The 26,128-nt window shown below is 47.0% G+C and overlaps 1 protein-coding gene across 1 annotated transcript in view; it reads right to left on the minus strand.

Moving 5' to 3' along the window:
• Positions 1-646: 646 nt before the first annotated feature.
• The window catches only part of CNNM4 (cyclin and CBS domain divalent metal cation transport mediator 4), a 68,917-nt gene continuing 43,435 nt past the window's right edge, over positions 647-26,128 (minus strand). Inside the window, exons 2-7 of the mRNA XM_084804127.1 lie at positions 20,406-20,549; positions 18,391-18,528; positions 12,448-12,617; positions 11,841-11,940; positions 3,917-4,104; positions 647-2,454 (exon numbers count right to left, since the gene is read on the minus strand). Coding sequence (XP_084660253.1) covers positions 2,206-2,454; positions 3,917-4,104; positions 11,841-11,940; positions 12,448-12,617; positions 18,391-18,528; positions 20,406-20,549 — 989 coding nt within the window. The 3' untranslated portion in view covers positions 647-2,205. The remainder of the gene's footprint in view (positions 2,455-3,916; positions 4,105-11,840; positions 11,941-12,447; positions 12,618-18,390; positions 18,529-20,405; positions 20,550-26,128) is intronic.

Consider the following 26,128-nt stretch of genomic DNA (forward strand, 5'->3'; position numbering starts at 1 on the left):
GCATTTGACATGCTGGCTTGCACGTTTGTAACATTCGTTGCAAGGCTGGGTTCACACCAGGGGAGAAGAGCCTGCTGTGATTCTTCTTAAAATGTGACATCTGTCTGGATCAGCCTTCCACACCCTGGTGCCCTCCAGATGGGCTGGGCACAGCTATGCTTGCAACTACAATGTCCAACTAAAATGCCCTACAATTTAAGGAAGTTGTATTCCAGCACTCTGGCAGGGCACCAGATGGCTGAGGGCTGATTGTGATGAATGAAATAGGATTGTTTGCCCACCCATCTCCACCCAGAGACCAAACCCGCTGCCTTGTTTATGAACAGCTGTGATCAGATACTGCCCAACCCCTCCCCTTAACTAGCAACACCCAGACAGATTATGGCGGAATTCATTTTATACTGAGGCCTAACCAAATGGCGCTGACCACTGAAAATTAACCACCTGCATCTCCTGCGGCTGTGTCCTCATTTCACCCAGTGGAATCACGTCACTACAGAGAAATGGAAGGGACGAGGTCTCTTTCCAGTGCCATTTGCCCCGTAAAAGCCGATTGTATGAATTCACTCTATTTTCACACGTGCCAGTGAGCCTCCATTAGGCTCAACAAGTAAACCAAGATCAAATTAGATCCAAATCAGGCTTAACAGGAATGAAACAAAATACAATTTATTATTACAATTACAGCCACATGTTTGAGCCATCTCCAAAAGGTGTTTAAAACTTCTGCAATCCACAAAAGGGTACAGAGCTGCAGGATGCCTCCTATGTGCAAGTTTCCAATGCTGCTCCCAACTGTACGGGTCCAACTGTCACTACAAACCATATCCTACAACTGATTTTGTGACTGCCATCGGATCTGTCAAGCGGGGGCATATGTTACCTTGAAATTAAAAGTCTGGGGATTCATTTTCTCAGCCTGACCTACAAACATGGTAGAATGAGTAGGAAGAATGGACGGTACCGTTTGAGACTTGGGACGAACATTTTGGAATGTTCCTCTATGTAAAAAATAACAACAACCGCAACAACTAAGAACATACCTCCCTGCAAGAAGGAAAGAACACATCAGGGGAAAAAGTTATAGCCCAGCCGTTTTCCCTGCTGTGCTATGTTTTCTATTTGCAGGGAGCTTTTTTTTTTCCCTTTTACATAGGGAAGCTTTCACCTGCAATATGAAGAGGTACAATTCATCCAGGCACTCCTGGGATACTATCTTTTGTTATATTGCTTGGCCTTGTTATGGCTCCTTGAGCATGGAGCACTAGGATGGAACCAAATGAAAACAGAGCTTGAATGGGGAAAGAGCAACCCCTCCACCCCCAAAGCAGAGTTCCCTCTGAGGGAATGTGAGGGAAGAGATTTCACCAACTTTTCAACCTGCCTAGTTCCCCAGTGCTTGTCAGATATTTCTCTCCTATCAAATGCCCAACCAGCTTGATAAAATATAAAAATAATAATCATAATAACAGAACATATCCCCAGACAACATACAAGATTCAGAACTCCCTGAGATGGGAAAAGGATTCCTGTCTTATCAACAGACAGCTGCTTGTGTCTTGACAGGCCACCGCCATCGTTCTCATCTCCTTCTGGCAAGTTCTGTGCAGTCTCTGTACCTATGTGCCACTGGAATGGAGGGAGGTATCTCCAACAGCCCTCAGATGAGGGAGAGAGAACCAGAATCAAGCAAACCTTGGAACAGATGCTTCCCTTCTAAGGACGCCTGGCTGTGTTATTGCGTCATCTCCATTTCCGTCTCTTTAAGTAAAAAAGCCAGCGTAGAAAAGCAGCAGCAAGAGAGCTCCCTTTAGATATCCTGTGGGCTAACCGTCTCCACCCCCCCGGCTGGAATGCAAACCAAGGTGGATCCAGATCCCAGCAGGCGATTAAGGCCCTGGCCTTCCATAAGGAGGATTCCCTTTAGCATCCAGAACCCGTGTCCTCGTGAGTGGCGGCCGAGCAGCTGCTTTCAAGGTTGGGCTGCCTCCAAACCGCCCTGCGTGGGAAACAGAGGTGTGTGGAGGGGGGCTTAGAGAAAAAGGTTATCGGGATGTGGAAGGAAGTTCTCTCGTTCTCCCTGGCTGCAACCGCTACCTGAGGTTTGTAGGTGCACGACCAAAATCCTCTCGTGGGCACTGGCGTGTCTTTGGAAGGGAAGGGTGGAGGCGAGCCGGGCCAGACCAGGCCGCCCAAAGGCCAGGGTCAGACGACGTCGTCTGGGGAGCTGTGGTTAGTCTTGTGATGCTGGCAGTTCCTCTCGTTCATGAGGGTGGTTGTTTCGTTGGTCCCCAAGGAGTCCCCCTTTTCCGACAAGGAGGTGTCTACTTTGGGGACGGAGTCCCCCTTTTCCGACAAGGAGGTGTCTACTTTGGGGGGGCCGCCCTCTGGAGATTGGGGGCAGCTCTCAAGACGGGAGGCCATGAGACCGTTTTGGTACTGGAGGCGTGTGATCTGCAGGGTGGAGGAGAATGGGAGGTGCTCAGCCCTCATTGTAGTGTTCAGCATGCGTAAAAAAGTCTTCTTCAACCTGGGGCGTTCCAGATGTGTTGGAGTACAGCTCCCATCATGCTGGCTGGGAATGATGGGAAATGCAGCCCAACACATCTGGAGGGCCCCAGGTTGGGGAAGGCTGGTGTACAATTAAAAAAAAGTATCAATCAAAATTCTGCACCATGAAAAGTAAAATTCCACAAAGTGTATACATTATACAAAAAAGAGATTGACATGAGTATCTTGGTAAACACAAACACACACCTATTATGCATACATTCTGTTCTGTTGATCATGGGGTAGTAACGCCCTACCCTTTGACCACTAGAAATCCTACTCCACTCCCTCTGGCTTTTGAGCTTTCTCCAGACGTTGTCCACATGTTTTCAACCATAAGGACTAGAAACATGGGTTATCAAAATTGCTGAGGCTCTCAGGAAGCTGGATTCTGCATTCAGGGTGAAAGTCTGTGCATGCACACAACACAAGCAGCCTAGGTTAATGATGTGCCTTTGAAGACAGTACAGAAACTTCAGCTGGTGCAGAATGCGGCCACCTGCGTACTGGTGGGGGCGAGGCAATTTGATCACATAATGCCTATACTGCACCAGCTGCACTGGTTACTGGTGTGTTTCTGAGCCTAATTTAAAGTGCCGTTTTTCACCTTTAAAGCCTTAAACGGTTTGGGACAAAGTTACTTGAAGGACCGCCTTCACCCGTATCAGCCTGCCCAGACGTCAAGATCAGAAAGAGAGGCCCTTCTCATTTGCCCACCTGTGAGAGCAGTCAGGTGGGTGATCACAAGTGAGAGGGCCTTTTCTGCAGTGGCCCCACACCTTTGGAACAAGCTGCCATCAGAGGTCCGCCATCCTCTGTCATTGCAGGCTTTTAAGAAGGCCTTGAAAACATATTATTTTACTGTGGCCTTCTCCTGATATGTCTGCTGTTGCTGCTCTTATTAGAGTTGTTCTTGTTGCTGGCTTTTATTGTTGATTCTATTGCTATTTTATTGTGTTTACGTTTTTATCGCTTTTAATATTTTAACGGTTTTTATGTATTTTATTGCCATAAGCCAGCTTGGGAGGGCTCCTGCCCTGAAAGGTGGCCAATAAATTTTTTAAATAAGCAAACAAACAATTCCTGAAGGGCACATCCACTTCAGACTGGGGAGGGGGAGAGGCAGGCTAAATGATGGAATACTCCTCCATGCAAAACAATTCCCTCCACAGAGAAAAGCAGCATATGAGCAAGACATCTAGGCTAGAAGTCTTCTCCCCAACAAACTAGCTTTCTATGTGGATGTGTTTTTAAAAAAACTAAAGTAGTATGGAGGGCGATCCAGTCCTGTGAGCCTGCAGTCTGAAGGGCTGCAGCCCAGACACTTATTCAGTTGACCACTGGCGAGAACCAAGCCAAGTCTCACCTTGATATACTGCAGGTCCGTGATGGCGCGAACGCTGAAGTCCGAGATGTACTGGGAGGTGGCGTTGGCGTTGAGCTGGTTGTTGCTCCCGCTGAAGTTGGAGGAGATGGAATCGGCGCGCTCGTGGTAGCAGAGGGACGCTGAGCGATTCAGATTACTCATGTGAGATGGAGAACGCACCTCTGAAACTAGACACAGAGAAGGATGAGCCAGGAACAGCGCCTGCTTTCCTTCCTTCCTCCATCAACCTTCACCCTTACCCCACCCGACCATCTGGGGCTCAGATCTTTCTGTTCTCCCACACAGAAAAGAATGCCATCCAAAAAGGGCTTAAGCTATAGGGCAACTGACTTCATGGAGTAAGGGATGTGGGACACAGAAGCAGAAATGACCTTTTAAAACTGGATCAACTGATTTTTTGATTTTTTTTTTAACTAGGCCAAGCGATGTTTTTAAAGTGCACTGCACCATCTAACCCCATGCACATTTATTTGGTCCCAAGTAAACGTGCATAGGCCTGGAGTGTGCAGTGCACTTTAAAAAAAAAGAATTAGTTGATCCTGTTGGTCCCAAAGCCAGAGATCCAGTAGGTCCAAACTAAATGTGTGTAGGATTGCAACCTCTTTAGAACAATAGGAGACAGAAGATCTTAAGAGAAATGTCAGTGTACACAGATTCCTGATTTAACACTTTGAGGCTTAATTTTGTGTGAATTGTCTGCTGTGGTTACAATCCAGAAATGCAGGTTTGCATGCATGGAAAGGCAGTGCCCCTCGGACCTAGGTCAGGTGCTCTGGGGCATTCTGGGAACTTTAGTGCAGCAGGTGGCTTCTCAGACCCAGTAGCTGACAGCCAGGTAAACTCATGGCTGGGGGAACCGGCAGGCAGGAGCGAAGGCCAAACAGGCATTGCTATCTGTCTTGGTGGGCTCTTCCAAGGCTTTTAGGCCTGGCAGCTGCCCAAGGCTGCCAGTTGCCCACACCAGCCTGGACCCGGTGGGCACCTGAACTACAAGAGAACTCATGCTGAACACTTTTCCTCACTGGCCAGCACAATTGTTTTATTTATTGATTTGTTAAATGTGTATCCGGCTCTCCCACCAAGTAAAAACAGAACACACAGAGTGCTGCATTTTACTATTACTACTAGTAAAACACAGCCATTACCATGACAGGTGGTGTGTGTGTGTGTGTGTGTGTGTGTGTGTGTGTGGAGTAGGGCCTTCGATGCTGCCAGGATTCCTCGGCGTCCATCCCTCAGAGTTCTCTGCATAGATACGCACTGAAGCCAGTGGCAGGGTGATGAAGAGGTTTTGCCCTCACCACAGTGTCTCTAAGTATGGCAACTGAGTCACCTCCCCGAAAGGGGAATGAATCATTACTATGCCCTTATAGAGAGCCAGTGTGGTGTAGTGGTTAGGGTGTTGGACCGGGACTTAGGAAATCCAGTTCTAGTCCCCACTAGGCCATGAAGCTCACTAGGTGACTTTGGGCCAGTCACAGACTCTCAGCCTAACCACCTCACAGGGTTATTGTGAGGATAAAAGGGAGAGGAGGAAGACCATGGATTGGGGCAGGGTTTCCCAATGGCACCTGCAAAGGTCTCCACTCCATGCCTCCTTCAAAGATTTATTTTTAATAAAAAATTTGAAAAACTTTAGGGCGCCTGGTTCTCTTTCCTTTTCCTGAACCTGCTGCTGATCAACTGTTCAGCGGGCAGGAATAGAAGGAAAGAGTTGCTTTCTGGACCTGCTCAATCTTCTGTCTACCCAGACCTTTTCCCTTCGCTCTCTGTCTCTCCACTCCCAGCCTCTAGCCTTGCAGTTTCTCTCCACACAACACCGCTAGTTCTCTCCCTTCCCCAGCCCCATCCGTCTTCTGTCTTTCCCTTCCTAGCCCCTAGCCTTGCTCTTTTTCTCCTCTCTACCTTGCTATTTCCACCATTCTTCTAGCCTCGCTATTTCTCCCCCCACACCTCTTTTGACTAGCCAGGCCCCCACAGCAGCCATTATCCTTCATGGGAGACATTTTGTGGTGGTGCTCACAGCAGTTTCTCTAATTCCCAAATGTGCCCATGGGCCCAAAAAGGTTGGGGAGCCTTGGATTAGGGAGCGCATCAAGTGCCACACCAGTGATCCAGGCATTACAGTGACGGAAAAAACCTCTTGTCCTGATCAGCCCCAGGTTCCCTCACAAACATGGTTTGCAAGCCCACTTCAACCCATGATCTGAACCTCTGGTTTATGAGGGAAACATAACTTGCATTAATCCTGATTTTTTCTATTAATATTTTCATTATAAATAATATAATCTCACCTCAGATTTTATACATATTTCCATTGTACAATCAGTCATATTATTCCAATTGATTGATAATTATTTGTATTGCCTTATATTATAATTTTACATAGTTTTTCTTTCCTCCTTACAACATCCCCAATAAATCACAGGGTTGCAGCTTTCCCTCCCCCTCATTATTCCAAAACATCACAAAAATAGACATTTTTTTCAATGAAATATTTGTTAATCATGATTTGCGCCCATGTCATCGTTAACACTGGAAAGGAGGAAATTACTCTGGAGAGAGGAAGAGGAAGGGGTAAAGTGTTCACTCTCCTCATTTGCAAAACTTGTGTACCCCTTGTTATCTGTCAGCTTGGGTCTGTCTTCACATTATTTGCACACAATCCTATGCATGTTTAGACAGAAAAAAAAGGCCTACACCTCCCAGCATTCCCCAACCAGCATCACTGGCTGGGGAATGGTGGGAGGTATAGGCCTTTTTTCTGTCTAAACATGCATAGGATTGCACCCTTAATCAGTCAATCCAGGAGATCATTTTTCTGGATAATAGAATGTTTCATTCATTCAGCCCAGTAGAAAAGATTTCCAGTCGTTGAGCAATCAATTGCTCAGCTCTGCTCTAGGAACTTGGGGAAAAAATTTTTACTGGAATCCAGCATCTGAAGCATTGCAAAAGGCTGGAAATTTCAAAGATGCAGAGCAATATAGAACCTGTTTTATGGGTAATACACAATGGAAACACACAAAGGACAACACTCTCCCACTCCCCGGCCCCCATGGATTCCACTTGTATTAATGTGGCAGATGAATACAGACAGTGGCAAGTCTTCCCTCCCCAGCCCTCAACTTTCAAGATGCTTTTCAACTTGAGCAGAGCCCCACATTTTACTTCATAGTGGCATCCTTCTAACTACTAATTAACCCACATTTAGGACCAATAGCTGAACTGGGCAGAGGCTTTCAAGGGTCTTGCTAGAAATGAGAGTACTAAAAAAAAATGGAGTATAGGAAGCTGCTGCTGCTATTGTTGTTGTTGTTATTATTATTCAGAGACTTACTTATTCTATCTTTACAATGAGCTTGTAAGGTAGCCTAAGGTGAGAGTGAGAGAGGCTGGACCGAGCCACTTCGTGCTTAAGTGGTGATCTGAACCCACCTGTCCCCATTCCAACAACACCATGCATATTTTCAAAGCATGAGGGAGTGAAAGGTGGTATCGCTCTCCTTTCTCCTCCCTCCATTTTGTATCCCCAGTGGAAGGCAGCCTATCCCGCAGGGCTTAATTAAAGCAGTGCATCTGTGTCCTATAAAATCCAGGCAAAGGGTTAATTTGCCCCTCTCACTCCATGCACAAATGCTGTTTACCTGACACCCTGGCATACAAAGACCCTCGTTGTATAAGAGACTGGCGATGGGGTATGACTGGTGGAGCTAGACGCAAAGTTGCACAGACAGAAAGACAGGACAACAGACAGGTGCAAAAGGAGGAGAAAGTCAAAAGAAACATTTGCCATGCATCAACGAATTACCAGTATAGTGGATTTCAAAGGGAGTAAAAACAAAACAAAACTCACAGCAGGCAGACTGGTTTATTGCTGGCTCCTTCTGGTGCCCAAGGTGGAAAATGGAAATGGCATTCCCTCCCACATCCCCCCACCCTCCGCCCCCTGGCTGCACACACACAATGATTATCATGGGGCACAATCCATGGGGAAATTCTCTTGCACAAGTACAATGCTCTTGTGCTGCTCTGGTTGTTTTGAATGGGCCATGTGTGAGAGAATTTCCTGGTGGTCCAGGGGTCATATCTCTGTCTCCTACTCTGCCACCGTTAACAGCACCCTAAATCCACTGACAGAAGAGTCCACTTGAACCTGCCCTCTGAAAGGAAAGCTTCCTATACTGAGATTGTCAAGTGATGGCTGCAGGGAATGTTGGTAAAATGTGATACAAATGACAAGAAGCAGACACAGTTATACAGTGTTCTGTATATTATGATGTTTGCTTTGGGGAGTGACTTGCAGGAATGTTCCCATAAACTTAAACTGTAAATGTGGGAACAAATTCTCAGTAATTTAACACTAAAACCTTTGCTCTGCTGCTGATTCATTCTATGTCCTTGGATCTGTTTCACCACACTGACTTCCTCAATTTCACCAATGCAAAGGAAAGCCCACGAATACACAAAACACATATAGATGTTTGGGTAAAAGTGCTGGCAGGGGGATGCGGGGAGTTGCAATGCAACATCTGGCAGGCCCCAGGTTGGCAAAGGCTGATAAAGGAGCTGCAGGCTGAACAGCCAAGGCCAACCACTAGATGGCACAAGTCCAGCATCTAATATTGCAAAACTGGCAGCCTGTGGGCAAGATCCAGCCTCTGCAAGAATTTTATCTGGCCCCCAAAGGTACTGTTGCTCTCATGCAAGTCTCCTGGCTGCACTGAGAAACCTAGCATGAGCAAGAGGGGACCAGCTCGGGCCGGGCCTCCATTTTCACCCCTGCTTAGCTGGCCAAAGTGGCGGCCGAAGGGCAGTGCAAGAGGGCTTCAGGGGGCCCATTTGTGACCCAGCCCCTCCTTTGGGTAATGAAGTGTGCCTTCGTTCACCCGTGTCTCTACCAAACGCCTTCCCCCCCTTCCAGGAGTCCACGCAGCCCTGTCCTCTTCCTCAGCTTTCTGGTACTTGCTTCCAGCATCATGGCATCCATGCGCCCGCTCTCTTCAAACCTCGTCCCTGTGGGTTGCCTGCCACACTCCTCACTTCCCTTCCTGCCTTCCCTCGTGATCTGCTGCTCCCCCACCCAGAAAGCAATCACCCTCTCCATGATCTGTTCCAAGGGTAGGCAACCCAGCACCCTCCTGATGTTAGGGACTACAACTCCCATAATCCCTTGTTGGCTGTGGCTTATGGGATTTGTAGTCCAAAACACTGGGGGGGGGCCCCCCCCCAGCAGGTTACCTACCCCAGATCTATTCCTTTCTTGATCCTTCCAGTCACTCACCATCACTGAAATCTGGCATCCCCACTCTGACATTGACATTGTTGTTGCCTTCTCCGCGGGAGGTCACCGCTTCTCCCACATTCCTCACACCCAACTGTCCCGGTGTTGGTTGCAGCGGCCTCCTTTTCTCCAGACCCTGCCAATTCCAGCCGCTTCCCCCCCTCCCTTCCCACAGCTTTTCTAGCTTTGAAGTTCATTCTGTAAGGCTCTATTCATCTTTGCAGCTCTGTATTGCTGTTCTATATTGCCCTCCTGGCTCCCTCTCAGCTTTCATCTCAGATCTTGATGCCTGGCTAACCTTGTTCTCCTCCTCCTCCAACAATGTCCCCATTCTCCTCCTTGGTGATTTCAACATATATGATTCTTGACTCCTCCTTCAGCCTTTGCCTCTGGACTGACTTTCCCACACGCTGATCTTGTTTTCATGATGAACTGCTCTGCCTGATCATCACCGTATTGTCAACACCACACACAGTCCACCTTCTCCATGTTCTTTCCCCTGTTCCTTCCGGGTGCTCCAGTCCACTGACCCACTGTTTCCCTCTGAAGCATTCTCTCCTCTCCTCTCCTCTCCTCTCCTCTCCTCTCCTCTCCTCTCCTCTCCTCTCCTCTCCTCTCCTCTCCCCTCCCCTCCCCTCCCCTCCCCTCTCTCTCCTCTCCTCTGCTGCTTCTGTCTGTTCTGTTCACTTTGCAGTTACCACCTTCAATGTATCCATCTCACTGACTCTTGATGTATTTGTCCCACTCTCCCAACACACTATGCACCCCTCCCATCCCCAGCCTTGGCTCACTGCCTCCATCTGTCATCTTCACTCATGTTCTCCTGCAGCTGAATGCCTCTGGAGGAGAACAAGAGTTGGCTGACTTCATCCATCCATCATCCACCATCACTGACGACCTTTTCACTGCCAAATCTAAAGGCCTCTATTCAGTCCTCATTCTTTTTGACCTTTCTGCTTCCTTTGCTACCATTGATCACACTGTCCTACTTGATTTCCTCTGTGCCCTAGGTCCCTGTGATTTTGTCTTCAGCTGGCTCTCTTCCTACCTGCCCAATCTTTATTCCAATGTTTCCATAGGTGGAAACCCTTCCTTTGCTTTCCCTCCCTTGGTTGGGGTCCCTTGGGGATCTGTGCTTGGTGCTATGCTCTTCTCTCTGTTCCCAGGTGACTGCATCAAATCCCATGGCCTTCAGTATCACCTGTACACAGATGACACCCATCTCTCTCTCAACACCCCTGCACTGTCCCCCACCTCAAATCCCACATCTCCAACTGCATCTAAGACAGAACTTCTCATCTTTCCTCCCAAACCTTCCTATCCCTGTATACATTCTTTATCCATTGACAACATTACCATTCACCTGTACCATACCTGGAACAGGTATGTAGCCTTGCCTTTAACTTTGCTTCCCCCCCGCTTTTGTTGCCCATTCTCAGTCCATAGCCAAGTCGTATCACATGTCCTCTTACAACACTGCAACATCCCTTCTTCTTCGTCTCCTCAGCAAAAACTGGTCCATGACCAGTCAGCTCTCACCTAGACTACTAAAATCTTCTCTCCTTTGGTCTTCCATTGTCTCATCTTGGTTCCCTCTCCTCTATCCAAACTCTACAGCCAAAATCTTGTGATGCCCCAGATCTAGCACAAGCTTCTGGTCCTTATCTTCAAAGTCCCCCACTGCCTTGCCCCACGTTCTCTCTCTACTCTTGTCTCCCAATACACTTGTGCCTGTAAGATTTGCTCCTTTAGCTCCACCCTCAAAGACTCCGCTCTTTCTCCCTTGCTGCCCCGCATGCTTGGGACTGTCTCTCAGAACACCTGTGCAATGCCACCTCTTTTATTTCCTTTATATCGCTCCTCAAAACCCACCTTTTCTGTGAACCATTTGGCACAATCCCCTAATACCAATGGCCTACTCAGGGCCTAAAGCGATTCAGCTCAGGCATGGGCAACTTGTGGCCCTCCAGATGTTTTAGGCTACAACTCCCATCAGCCCTAGCCAGCATAGCCAATGGTGAGGGATCATGGGAGCTGTAAGCCGAAACATCTGGAGGGACACAAGTTGGCTGTTCCTAAGCCTAAGCACATGCAACTGAAACAACTGCATATGGCTTCACCATTTCCCCAGGAAATTATCATGCTGCAGGACAGGCCTAGGGCTACTGGGGAGTCCTAATAAAAATGCTTTGGGGAACAGATTTGGCCATGGGCTTCCAGTTGACCACCCTGCCCAAGAGGAAAAAGGCTATCAATGGCTACTAGTCTTGATGGCTATGTGCTACCTCCAGTACCAGAGGCTGTGAGCCTACGTACACCAGTTGCTGGGGAACATGGGCGGGAGGGTGTTGTTGACCTCATCTCCTGCTTGTGAGTTTCCCATGGGCAGCTGGTTGGCCACTGCGTGAACAGAATGCTGGACTAGACGGACACTTGGTCTGATCCAGCAGGGCTCTCCTGATGTTCTTATGACAATGGTCTTTCTTTGACTCAGGAATTGCAGCTCATAGACAAAGGGACGAGAGCTTTGCTCAGAAGGCTGCGTACTGCCACACCCTCCCCCTGCCCATCTTCCATATGGGTCCCTCTACAGCCCGGTGAAAATGGTGGGTAGCTTACTTGTTGCGACGGTTGGACTCAAGGCCATCACCCCATAATAGGAGAAAGGCCCAGTCTCAAATTTCATGTTCTCCTTGCCAGCCTCCACCTCCACTTTACCCTGTAAGAGAGAGAGAGAACAACGTGAAACTCTCACAGCCCAGGCACCTCTATGGCACAGCTTGAGTCAGCATCATTTGCATGCAGGATCCACGAGGTGAATCGTTTTCAAACTCCTTCCCCTGGAAGTTTATCAGGGATCCTTTAGCGATAAGAGCAGTGAGGGCAGACAAGCATGTGTGTGTGTGTATGTGTGTGTGACAACTAGATGTGATCCAGACCTTAAGGAGTGTTTTACACTCTTTAACTTATTTGCCTCACAACAACAACCCTGCAAGGGAGGGCACTGCTGTGCCCATTTCCCAGTTGAAGAGGTGTGACTAAGAAAGCACAAGCCTTCCCAATGAAATGTAAGATTGGGACTGGATTTGAACCCAAATCCCCCTCCTCCTCCCATGTTGAAGCCCAATTGCAAAATGGAGTCATGCAGTTGTTGCTGCTGGGGATGTTGCTCTCCCTCCTTACAAGCTTAGCCTGTTTCCTTTGCAGAAGGGATCGGCCGGGTTACCTGAAGGATGAGGATGAAGAAGTCGGCCGGCTTGTTCCTGCTGAAGATGAAGTGCTGAGGTGACTTCTTGTTCTCTTCATCAAACTTCAGCTCTTGGATGACGTCGCGGTGCTTGAGTAGGCGGAGCAGGATCTTCTCCGAAATAAGGGATGGGGTAAACTGTGTCACCTCTGAAAAAAGCAGTGGTTGGGGCACAAAAGTCAGACCCCAAAGGGAAAATATGAGGGGAACCCAGGTCTTGGAACAGCCCCAAGCATTCCAAACAAGTGGGAGGACAGGAAGCACCACACACACACGCTTCCCCTCCTGTACCTGTTTAGGCAGCAGTCTCCAACCTCTTCAGATCCAGGATCCACCTTTAGCCCAAACACACATTCGGGAACCCACTTCTTTTTTTTACTATATATTTGTAGGGCGGTAGTGCTGCTGTTGCAACCCACCGTAGGTCAGTTTGTAACCCAGAAATGGGTCCCAACCCACTAGGCTGGTTGAAGATCAACAGTTGAGAACAGAGAGGTAAGAAAAGGGTGTGACTGATGCATCACCTGGACAGGGAATTTCCAGCTTTAAGTTGGAGAAGCCATTTCCAAATCTTCCCCTGGGGCAGAAGAGAGCTACCCATAGAAAGCAATTAAGAAATCCAGTATTTTACCATAGATGTACTTGACACTGTGTCTACTCCCAAACAAAAGATAGTGGCAAAGAAAGGAGTCCATGCACTTTTCACTCAGGTCTTATTGTGTATGAATTTTTTTAAAAATATGTTAAAAATAGCCCTGTCAATGCAAATTCTAATGTAAATGCAGTCTATTATCTCCATATTGCTGTGTGTGTGTGTGTGTGTGTGTGTGTGGCGGGGGGATGGAGTGGGGCTGCAGGAGCTGATGTGCGGAGAGTGATTTACAACAACCCTGCAATGTAGTCCAGTGATATTATCTCCAAATTGCAGGTTGAGGCTCAGGAAGTCATATACAATAACCCTGCAATGTAATCCACCGTTAATACTGCAGGTCAGAGGTGGGATTGAGGCTGGTTCGGATTTCGAGCCCCAAATTCCCCACACAAGATACTCCTCAGGTTGAGCCAAATGTTAGTCTGCTCACACTGCCCCCTCCACGCTTCCTCACAGAGAAAATCCAGTACTCAATTGCTGCAGAACCCTCCTGCCCCACGGACTTGCACGGAGGCGCATTGCACTTGTACACGTTTGAAAACTAAAACTAAGACTTGCACTTGGGAGAGCAGGAACATCTCTCTTTGCTGGTACCCCTTGGGTGGGTGGGTGCGTGCGTGCATGGGCAGTGCGAGACACTCGCTGACCAACTACAGCTATAATCAAATCCTGGACTTCTCCACTGATTTCTATGAGCAGCTCTGCCCCAATGGGGAGAAAGTGTAGGGGAAGGTTTGTTGAAGCTGGAAATTTAGGCTATGGATCACTCTGATATTCTCTCGCTCAGTAGTTTAAAATGTCAAAAGATGCTCTCTTTCTCTCTGTTGGCAGCTGTTCCTTTCTTTCCACTCTTCTCAAGCTGATCAAACACAACCTCAGAACCAAGAAGGATGTTCTGGATGGCAACTGGAAGGTACCAGGCCAAATCTGACCACTGGCGAGGCCTCCCAAGTTAAAGCGACCAGACAGGCCGTTTAACAAGATCAGCCTCGGATGACCTTCTCTCTGTCCCATCAGCCAAGACAGCTAGACTGGTGAGGACGAGGGAGAGGGCCTACTCTGTGGTGGACCCCGCTCTGTGGAACTCCCTTCCTAGGGAACTCCGCCATGCCCCCTCTTTAATGAGCTTCCGCCACGCGTTAAAAACGTGGTTGTTCGGGAGACATTTGGGGTGGGCTAGGGTATTTTTAGAAACGTGATGTTTTTAATGTAGAATTTTACTGTTTTAAACTGTTTCTATTATTATACATCGCCCAGAGTGGCTGGGTGACCAGCCAGCTGGGCAATCAATCAATCAAGGCAAAAGAGATGCAGAGAAAGTGGCTGGCTTTCGAAAGGAAACTTGCTGACTTTGGCCCAACGTCTCTCATCTAATGCTTGAAATGGTTCTTCCGGAAAACTAATTGCAGACCAGGGCTTGGAGCAGTGTACCTGCACTCCCCATACTAGAATTTTCCAATCATGTTTTATATATTCCCCCCTCTCTCAAGAAGCAGTGCGCCTCCCACAATTAGCACTTTCCTTCTAAGCAGGCATTGCAGTTTCAGCTTTGGTCGGAAGGAAGTGAAGAGGGAAAATCAGGACTCTTCCACTCTTGCAACCCCTTGCCAAGTGCACAGTGCCCTCTCCTAGCTGGAGCACCACCTCGGGCGATCACCCTCCCCAGAAACTTGGTTTGTTGGCTTTGCTGTGAGAAACAGATATAGAAGGGGGGGCAGGGGGGAAGAGAGAGAGAGAGAGAACAAGCAAACCAAAAAGCAAACTTCCATTCAAGCATAAAGCCGCAGCAGACAGGATAATGGAAGGCTGTCTTACTGAGAAGGCAAATCCCCTGTAATTTCTGAATGAGACAGTGGGAATGACCTTTCTCTATGGATTTCATATTAACCTTTGAGATCTGATTTGGCTGGATTGTGGATGGCAGGCTTGATGGACCTCGAGACAAGATAGTGAAGGGAACTGACAGCAGGACGCCACATGTTTGGGTGGAAAAGGAGGCTGTACTTGCACCTGCCGATGTGTGTGTGCGTGAGCTGCAAATGATATTAAGCCAAGCCCTATCCAGGCATTCAGCTTGAATAAGAGGGATGGGGGTTGTTAAGCAGTGTGTAGGGGGCTGTGAATGCTGCCCCCAAGGTTCCCTCCCCCTCCACTCCCAATCTTGGTGCATTCTGTGTGAGTGCAAGTGCAACTAGGTGTTTTCCAGTTTGGATGTAATGGCAAAACCATGGCTTGACACAAACCAGGAAGTAACTAACTAAGCAGGGCATGCAAGGGAACAAAGGAACATGCAAGTACAGGGCTTGTTTCTGTAGAGTAAAACCACGGTTTGACACAAACCATGGCTTGACACAAACCAGGAAGTAACTAACTAAGCAGGGCATGCAAGGGAACAAAGGAACATGCAAGTACAGGGCTTGTTTCTGTAGAGTAAAACCACGGTTTGACACAAACCATGGCTTGACACAAACCAGGAAGTAACTAACGAAGCAGGGCATGCAAGGGAACAAAGGAACATGCAAGTACAGGGCTTGTTTCTGTAGAGTAAAACCACGGTTTGACACAAACCAGGAAGTAACTAACTAAGCAGGGCTTGCAAGGTGTCAGGAGCGCCCTTAGCTGCCTCTTGCAGTCCCCACCAATAGCCAACTCAGGACACAGACGACGAGGAATTATTTCCGAGACTTTATTCCTTTATGACACTTTCAGATATTAATCACTAGTGACAAAGCAAGGAACAGCACTGGGGAAAGATAGCAGAGTAGCCTAAACTCCAGGTAAGGCAGTTGGTCCCTGTTTGAAGGAGAACCATGGGAAGACCCTGAACTTATGGGGTAGGGAGAGATCCTCCCTCTTTTCCTTGGGTCCTCGGGACGCGACCATTGTTTAAGTGCCAAACGAGCAGTACGCCTCCTGTCTGCGCCCTCCATCTGTCGTCGCTTCCTGCGTCTGCGTCGAGCGTCCAGCAAGCCCCCCTCCAGAGCTCTCTCACTGCCAGGGTCACTATCTATCCCAGGAATGCTGGCAGGAGGAATCTCTGCCAGCTGTTGTGCTTGTGAGAGATGAGTGAGCTCCTCTCCATGGATTGCTGTTCCTCCTCAGAATCAGAACTGCTCTGGGGCTCTATTGGCTCAGTTTCCACCGTGACACAAAGGAACATGCAAGTACAGGGCTTGTTTCTGTAGAGTAAAACCACAGTCTGAAACAAACCATGGCTTGACACAAACCAGGAAGTAACTAACTAAGCAGGGCATGCAAGGGAACAAAGGAACATGCAAGTACAGGGCTTGTTTCTGTAAAGTAAAACCATGGTTTGCTGTTATGTGTAGAGCAGCCATTAAGTCAAAACTGTAACAAGAGTACTTTTCCATGGACAAAAACATTGATTGGAATGGTGTGCCTCTGCTTTGCACCATAGCTCTACTTGTATCCTACTCAGCATAAGTTTGCCTTCCTTATTTTTTGGAGTTTTTGAATAATATACTTAATCATTTATGGAAATTTTGATAAGGCTAAATGGAACAACACAATAGGATTGTAATGACAAACAAAATGTTTTACAAGTCAGACTCTCTGATCTGTTCCCATTATTTATTAATAATTATTAATTTGTAGGGGCAACCCAAAAAGACTTCTTTTAAAATGTTAAGTGTTGTATTGTTGATGATAAACTTTTGGATTGTATTGGTCTTTAAATCAAATAAAAATATCTTTAAAAAATTAATATCATTGATGGAATGTATTTATCTCCCTCTGAGTGTTCGCATACGTTGCCTCGGTCATCTTTACAACACACCTATAAGGTAGGACATTATTATTACCCATGTATTGTGGATGGCAGGCAGAGGCTCAGAGAACATTTCCAGTGTGGTTCACAGAAATCTGAACTGGGAGTATCCACACTACAGAGTTAAATTGGTTTAACAATCATCCCCAGCTTACCCCAGGGAAATGTAGTTCTCTGATGTAGAATTATCTGCAGCCTCAGGAAACTACAATTCTAAGAATTTGTGGAAGGAAGCCATAACCCTTAACATGGCTATAGCAAAGTGATCTGGCAGGACTGGCAGCTGTCTGTCAAGAGGAAGACCCTTCCTCTCTGATCAAACCAGGGGGTGGAGAGGGGGACACAGCCTCACTGGCAGTTGGGACCAACAGTTGGGACCTGTCAGTTAGGAGTAGGCAGCTAACCTGAGAGAGAGAAGGTGGATTCAATCTATCCCTCTCTTTGTCACACACACAAATAATTTTAGTACCTTCTGAATCAGCCTTCCCCAACCTGGCACCCTCCCAGATGTGTTTGACTACAACTCCCAGCATCCCCCACCCAGCTATTTAGAATGCTGAGATCTCACTGGGGAATGCTGGGAGTTATAGTCCAACACATCTGGGAGGGCACCAAATTGCGGAAGGAAGGCTACTTTAAATCAGAGGTAGGGAGAAAATAGATTCCAGATGTTTTGGACTTCCAGAAGCCCCTGCCTGCATGGCCAATGGTCAGGAATGTTGGGACTTGAAATACAAAACATCTGGATATCTGTTTTCTGCCCATCCCTGCTCTGAATTACCCCAGGGTTAGAGTAGGTAGGGATTGTGGCCAGTTTGTTTCTTTAGTTTCTCTTGAGTATTCTATGTTAATCCTTGTTTTCCATCTTTAAACCCTGCCTGTTTGCCTGTGAATAAATAAGCTCCATTTTGAATATTGCAGGGATCCTGTGACATCATTTTAGAGATTCCTTCCTCACAGATATCTCCCACAACACTTTATCCTTGATCTTGTTTACTGTGTCCAGTTGGTAAAGAACAAGGGTGCGCTCAGCTCAGCCAGGGAAATACGGCAAGCAGGATGTGGTGGCAGTGGTACTACGTGAGCACTTATTTAATTACTCCTACCTAATAATTAGGATATAATTAATAACTAATGATTAAGGTATAATTCATAACTAATCATTAGGGTATAAATAATCACTCATCATTAAGGCATAATTGGTTATTAGTAGTACTGGAGAGCCTCCCATGCCATCAGGAAGTTGCATTCGTCACAGTGGCATACAAAAGCCAATATGCCACTGTAGTGTAGAAAGGGCCTTGGTCACTACATTACATCAGGTTGAAAGCATCCTGGCAAGCCACAGCAAACACTGGCAGAAGGCAACCCTAGAGTGCTGAGCAAGCAGACCCCTTTCCAGCAGAGGCAGCAAGTGTTCTGGGGTGTCTCTCTATCATCAGATGTCTAGGAGTGGGGAGCATTTCCCCGAGGGATCTCCTACCTGTGGAGAGAAAGCGGTGAGCAGCCAGGAGCAGCTGTGGGGAAATCTTCACCTTGGACTCTGTGTCATTATCTTTGAAGGCAGAGAAGTCCCTTTTGTTCTTCTGGTTATTCACTCGCTTCCTGGAGCGGTTGTCAGCTACACAGAAGGAAGGGGATATGTTAAAAGGAAGGGTGCCCCAGAGAGAACAAGTTTGCCATTTAATGTATTATTACAAACCGGTCCTTTTTATTCCATGTGTCCACCGCAAGAGCACACAACCTGCATTCCTGGAAGCTCTCAGCTTTTCGTAATAGACCTGTTCCCAATCTGCAAGGTTACAGAATAATACTTGGGAGGAAACGATGCCATTGACTACTAATGGCTCCAAAACCAGCTCATGCCCACGATCAGGTCAGGCTTCTATTCCCTGCACAGTTTCCCCTGTCCATTCTGAAGCTGCTATTCTGCTCTCAGACCCACCCTTCTTTGACACATCTCAATATATCAACAGTCCTAGGGTTCTGGTCACAATGGCATGGCTCTCCATGGCTCCCATTAAGTTCTATGGGACAAAGCAAATAGTTGCAATATGAACACAGTTGGGAAGGGGCAAATCCCCTCACTTCAAACACTGGAGCAGGTTTGGTAGATGCCCCAATAGTGTCCCTGAATGCACTCCTTAATTTCTCCTATAAAACTCAATGATTGCCATTGTCCGTCACAGGGAAAAGCAAAGCACTGAACTTGAAAACCCTGCGGTAATGGAGCAAAATCTCTGTAATTAAAAAAGAGAGAGATGAGAAAAAGGTGAATATTTAGGGGAGAGGCCATGGATATTCCCGAGGGAGCGAGGACATCATAGCAAGCTGCCTTATACCAAGACAGTGTCTACACCAGGAGTGGGGAATGCGTGACCCTCCAGATGTTGTTGGACTGCAACTCCCATCAGCCCTAGCTAGTATAGCCAATGCTGAGGGATGAAGGAAGTTGCAGTCCAAGAACATCTGGAGGACCACATGTTCCCCACCCCTGGTCTACATGGATGGCAGCAGCGCTTCAGGGTTTCAGACCAAGGTTTTTCCCAGCCCTACCTGAAGATGCCAGGGACTGAACCTGGGGCTCAAAGCATGTGTTCTACCACTGAACTGTGGTCACACACTGCAGCCCAACCCAGCCTTGCTTCTTACGATTATAGCCCTGGCAAGTGTATATAACATGTGAGTGGATACTGAAGAGATAAGAGCATAAGAAGAGCCATGCTGGATCAGACCAAAGGCATATCTAGTGCAGTGTTCTGTTCCTACAGTGGCCAACCAGATGTTTTATGGGAAGCCCACATGCAGGACAAGAGTGAGACTGCACCCACCTGCTCATGTTCCCCAGCAACTGGTATAAAAAGGGATTCTGCCTCCATTACTGGAGGTAATATCTAGTCATCATGACTAGTAGCCATTGACAGCCTTCTCCTCCATGAATTTCCCCATTTAAAGACACCCAAGCTGGTGGACATCACTAGATCTTGTAGCAGTGAATTTCGCAGTTAAACTAGGCAGCATGTGAGAACATCCTTCCTTTTATCTGTCCTGAATCTCCCACTATTTGGCTTCAATGGATGACCCCGGGTTCAAGTATTATGAGAGAGGGAGAAAAACCTCTCCCTATCCATTTTCTCTACACCATGCATAGCTTTATACACCTCTTTCATATCCCCCCTGCCACCATACTCTCCTTACTCACCACTGTTCTAAGCTAAAATGCCCCAAACATTGGGGAGTTGCTCCAGCTCCTTGATAATTCTGGTTGCTCTTTTTTGCATGTAGGGATTTTCATTTAGGGATGTGCGCGCATGTGTGCGTGCGTGCATGTGCATGCAGCTGGGATACTGCATGAATAAAACCTGATCATCCAGAGACCCTCAATCACACAAATCATCAGGCAATGTGCGGAAGAGGACCCACGGAACGACATTCCGAGTATTCCCTTATCTTCCCCCCCACCATCCCAAAACAGCTGAGATTTGGAATGGACCTAACTGTACATATCCGACTCATCCAGGATTTCCGACTTGATGATCTCCTCAATGACATCTTCCAGTGTCACCAGGCCCAGCACCTCGTAGAAGGGATCACCCTCACCTTCATTGTTCACCTTCTGAACAATGGCCAGATGCGATTTACCTAAGGGAGAGACACACCTTGGTTATTACACTACTCTGACAAGCTGCACGAGTTCCAGAAATCCGCATGGTGGGGACTGTGCAGCTGCTGCAGGGCTCTGAGAAAACAATATCCTATGGCCACGGTCACTTCAGCATACGCTGGCCCCAGGAAAACATCGACCTGTGTTGGCTTCTCAGCAGAGAGACAGCTGTTCATGAATGGGCTGCATCAGGATGTCGGATGTCAGATGTCAGGAAATCAAACCAGCAACCAACTGGTTTGTGCTGTGGTGACCCACGCTGTGGGCCACATGAGGGTGCAGGTGGAAGGAAAAGGGGCAGTATTGTGTTCCCTGTTCCATCCCGCTCCCCTGCCCATGGCAACCTGTTGGTCGCTCTGGATGTGGCCTGGCTATAAAGACTTAAAGTGGCCTTTCCCAACCTGATGCCCTCCAGATCTGTTGGACTACAACTCCCATAATCCCCATCCAGCATGGCCAATGATCAGGAATGCTGGGAGTTGTCATTCAAAATGTCTGGAGGGCACCAGTTGGGGAAGGCTAGTTTTGCTCCAGGTATTTCTGCTTGACAGCCTACCTGTTCCTCTTTTATCTCCCAGCTCCCCGCTCCTCTTCCTGCATTACCCTCCTGTTCTTCTGCCCGCATCTTCGCTCCAGCCCCCATTTTGGGTAAATTACTCAGCTCAGACCCCTTGCAATTGGCTGGACTGAATCGCAATTGGCTGGACTGAATATTCTATGGAGCTAAGCTACCTCAGGGGTCCATTATTTCAAAGAGGTCTTATGAGTGCATGTAGTGTGCATCTGGAACCATTGTGCCAAAACTGGTTAGCCAGGAGCAAGAACCTAAAATCCTGCCAGGTCCTGCTGACAAACCCTGCTCTGGAGAGCCAATGTAGCATTTCAACATTCACTCTGCAAGCATCAAATGATATGTCGCCATCAGCATTCAAATACCAACCATGTTTTTTCTGCTGGGGATGAACCTGTAGCACCCCATTTATGGAATGTCCTCCCCAAGGAAGCTCGCCTGGCATTTTAAATCCCGCTAGCTTTTGATTACCGCGCTGCTGTTTTATCTGCCATATTAATTTGTTGTTTTATTTTATTTTATTTATTACATTTAAATGTTTTTTGCTCCTTAAGGAACCCAATGTGGCATACATAATCCTCCTCCTCCGTTTTATCCTCACAACAACAACCCTGTGATGTAGGTTGGGCTGAGAGTTTGTGACTGGCCCAAAGTCACCCAGTGAGCTTCCATGGCCAAGTGGGGACTACAACCTGGATCTCCTGGCTCCCAGTCCAACACTCTAGCCAGTACACCACACTGGCACACAAAAATGTGTTGTTTTATGAAAATTGAAGGGTATTATATAAATATTTTAAGTAAATAAATCAAATTAGAGAAGGGCAAAGGCTTTACAGCTGTGAGCTGTGAGCTGAGGCTTGAACGGGGAGAAGGGGTGACACTGGAATGGGGTTCCAGGCACAAGGGGACAGCAAGGAGGAGGAGGAGATGTCCAAAGTGTCTACTGATGTCTACTCAAAAGTAAGTCCCATTGTGTTCACTGGGACTTACTCCCAGATAGGTGTATATCAGCATAGCAGCACTGGACAAATGAAGGTCGCAGACAAAAGTATGTGGGGATATGAGAACAGAGCGTGATGCCTGGAGACTCAAGACCATGGAGAGCTTTAAAGATACAGGCATGGAAAGTGTAGGAATTTAAGGACGGGCGCTGCATGCTCTGAACAATGAGGTGAATGATTTTGGCAATGGAATCACAGATGGAGGCGAGAGCACCAAAGTGACAAGGGAAAGTCAGATTCAATTTTTGCATGGAATTCCAGGCTTTTGCAGTGAATACCCAATTCAGTTTTCCCACTGAATACCTGGCAGTCCCAGCAGACTACCAAGAAGAGGGATGTGAGAAGTTTTGGGATAGGGGTATGGGAGAATTTTCCCACACAAATACAGCCTAAAAAAATCACATGCCCATTGCACAATGCACCCTCTTTCAGAGCATTCATGCAACACAATGGAAGATCAGTTGGCATAATTCTGAATGCTATTACAGCATTAGAGAAAAAGACAATTAGACATCCTGGCCCATTGCAATTAGGGAGGGAGAAAGCCCACTCTCCCCTTCCTCGTCGTGGGTGGGAGAAGACCTCCCATGCTTGGCAAGAAACACACTTAGCGACTGCTGCTTGATGACGTCTTTTTTCTAATCACAGAAGAGGAGCTGCAATTTCCTGCAAGTCATCTCCTTCATTGCTCACACAAGTAGACTGCTTGCGTAGGTGGTTATTTGGATGTGTACGCTGGATCCAATAACATCTGTGCCAACTCTTAGTTTCCAGTACAACAAAAATGTTCCATAAAGCAATGTCAGTATGCTGCATTGGTCAGAGTGGCAAACTATGACCAGGCAAACCATGTTCAAATCCCCAGTCGGCCATGAAGCTTGGGCTGGTCACCCTCTCTCAGCCTAACCTACCTCACAGGGTTGTTGAGAAGATAAAAATAAGGGGAGGGAGAACTAGGTATGTTGTTTGAACACTTTGGATGAAAGGCAGGATACTCAAGGAATAAATACATTGAAACGTTAAAGCCACAGCCTCTAAGCCTGTTGCAAGATTGCCACAAACTCAAACTTCTCATGGAAAAAGAGCACAACAACCAACTATTATTAATGATAACAAGTTGGTTCCCCGCAAACACAATTCGTGGAGAAAAATCAAATCTAACGAAAGGTTTAACAACTAACGGCGCACAGAGCCTTCTAATTTTTGTGTGTGTGTGTTAAATTTAACAGCTGGAGACTTCCTTTCTGAGCAAAAACTACACTTTGACTGGGTTACTTTTAACTGGGGGTGTCTCGTAATCCCTTCATGATTTGTTTACAGGCCATATGTTACCGGCATATCATGTACTTTGGCCTGTACCAGTGTTTATAAAAGTGTACAGAGACTTTTTGTGTGTTCATATTTCATTGTGCTCCAATTTGCGATTAATTATGTTTGTTTAATTATACTTGACATTTTTTATATTAAAAATAAAACTATAATACGTTGTTATAGAAGATAGCCTAATTCTTAAAAAAAAAAAAAAAAAAGCTTGATGGACATAAATAAACTTTCAACTTTGAATTATAGGGAAAACCACCTGTTATTTGTGGAATCTGTGTAGTCAAGAGCTTTCCAATGAAGTATGTTTCATGAGAATTGGTCAACAGGAAAGCAATCAAAAAGGGATGACCAACTAACTCCCAACGTTGAATTTTATATATTTAAGATAAGCACATCTCCTTTTAATTTAAAAAAAAATATATCGTGCCAAAACATACCGCTCAAGATGGCTTAACAATAAAATCTAGATTAAAAACAAAACCTTAATGAAAACATTACAAATAAATTCAAAGCAATTGAGAAACACAGCAATATGAGAAATAACAGCACCAACCCATTAAAATATCCCCCCCAGCTCATACACTAGGGGTGTTCACACACATTCCTCATCCATTGACAGGGGGAGCAGGGTTATGCCCACCTCACTGGCTGCTTGGCCAGTGTGTGAAGCAACCCTACATATGTACAGTGCCTCCATATGAGGAGAAACCACAACCCCATTCCTCCCCAAAATACACGAGGAGTGCTTATATGAACGCTGCTATCCTCACATGCTTTCAAGCAGTGCTTTTCAAGCATTTTTCCTTAGAGGAGCCATTCAAAGTGCTGGTTTTGACCTTTAAAGCCTTAAATGGTTTGGGACCAAGTTACCTGAAGGACCGCCTTCACCCATATCACCCTGCCTGCACTTTAAGATCAGAAAGAGAGGCCTTCTCATTTGCCCACCCATGAGAGCAGTCGGGTGGGTGATCACACATGACAGGGCCTTCTCTGCAGTGGCCCCACACCTCTAGAACAACTTGCCATCAGAGGTCCGCCACACTCTGTCATTGCTGGCTTTTAAGAAGGCCTTGAAAACATTACTTTGCATTACCCTTCTCTTGATATGACTGCTGTCCTCGCTGTTACAGCTGTTGTTGTTGTTGCTGGTTTTCTTGTTGACTTCTATTGCTGTTCTTCTTGTTTATATCGGTTTTAATATTGTAACTGTCTTTATGTATTATATTGCTGTACGCCGCCTTGGGAGGGCTCCTGCCCTGAAAGGCGGCCAAGAAATGTTTTAAATAAATAAAATTTAAATAATAAAATGTTCACTGCTGAGGACCTCCTCCACGTCGCAAAGCATTCTGGACACGGTTTACTTGGCATGGCTCACCAAAGGCCTCGCTGAAGTTCTCCAGCTGGATTGCCCTTCCCCACAGGGCCAAATGACATCAACTGACATCAGGGCCAGCCCCCCGATGCAGCAGGGTGAGGCACCCACATCCGGCGGCGGAGGGGGGGAGCGGCAGCTTGTGCTGCCCCCCACCCAGAGGGCCCACTGCTTCTGCCCCACTGCCTCCAGTGGGGGCTCTCCACAGAGCCAATGCCACGGTGGCAAGATAAGGGGAAGGGGGCATGCGGCAGGGGAAGGGAGGGGGCTGATGCAGCGGCGGGAAGGGGGTGCGACGCAGCAGCAGCGGAGTGTGTTACCTCCCGCCTCAGGCAGCAAGAGAATGTGTGCTGGGGCTGACTGACACCAACTGCCCCTTGGGAAGGAATATCCTGGCTCCTGCTCAAGTGGAGTGGGATTGTATTGTTCAATTTTGTTTTTTGAGCATGCGGTGCTTTTTGGATCTGTTGTGTTTTATGAACACCGCAAGTCACTTTGAGGACTCCAGTTGAAAAGTGGGATATAAATCTACCAAATAAACAAACAAACAAATAATAAATATCGGGGCTCCCTGCGGCCTGTTAAACTGAGAGCGCACCATCGAAATACTCAGCCCTCCCTCTCCCCAGAGGATGTTCCGTAGTGGTGAGCCTGCTTCTTTCAGGGACGTTTGTCTACCATTACTGCTCTTCTTCTTACTGAGGAACCCCTGATATGCTTCCAAGCAATCCCAGCATTCCCTGGAAGGCCTCTTCTTTAAAATGTTCAAAGCACTTCATATAAATTACCTCAGCAGTTCTTACAACAGCCCTGTAAAGCTGGACTGTTATTATTACTATCATCACCATCACCCCCATACTGCAGACAGGGGAAACTGAGACTGAGAGAACAGAGGCTGACTGAAGCGAGACAACCAATGGCTTCTGACTTCACATTCTTAGCCACTGCACACGCCGTTTCTGATTTTTTTTTTTTTACCAAAACATAAAGCTTGTTTTGCTCAAAAACTTATTACTTCAGCTTAACTACGAGCCCTTTCGGCCTTCCGCTTGTACGTTTGTTTGCAATGCAATAACTTCGTTGAACATCGAGCAGGATGCAGAAAATGGCAACTAAAATGATCAACTCCCCTAAGAGGGAAGGCTACAAGAGCTGGGATTATTTGACTTGGAAAAAAGGAGGGTAAGGGGAGACTTGACAGAGGTGTGGATTATGCATGGTGTGGAGAATGTGGATAGGGAGACATTTTTCTCCCACTCTTAAAATACTAGAACCCAGTGGGGTCACCCT

The sequence above is a fragment of the Heloderma suspectum genome, chromosome 6 (assembly GCF_057233095.1).
Source record: "Heloderma suspectum isolate Gila_16-S chromosome 6, 16-S_ref, whole genome shotgun sequence".
Lineage (NCBI taxonomy): Eukaryota > Metazoa > Chordata > Lepidosauria > Squamata > Helodermatidae > Heloderma > Heloderma suspectum.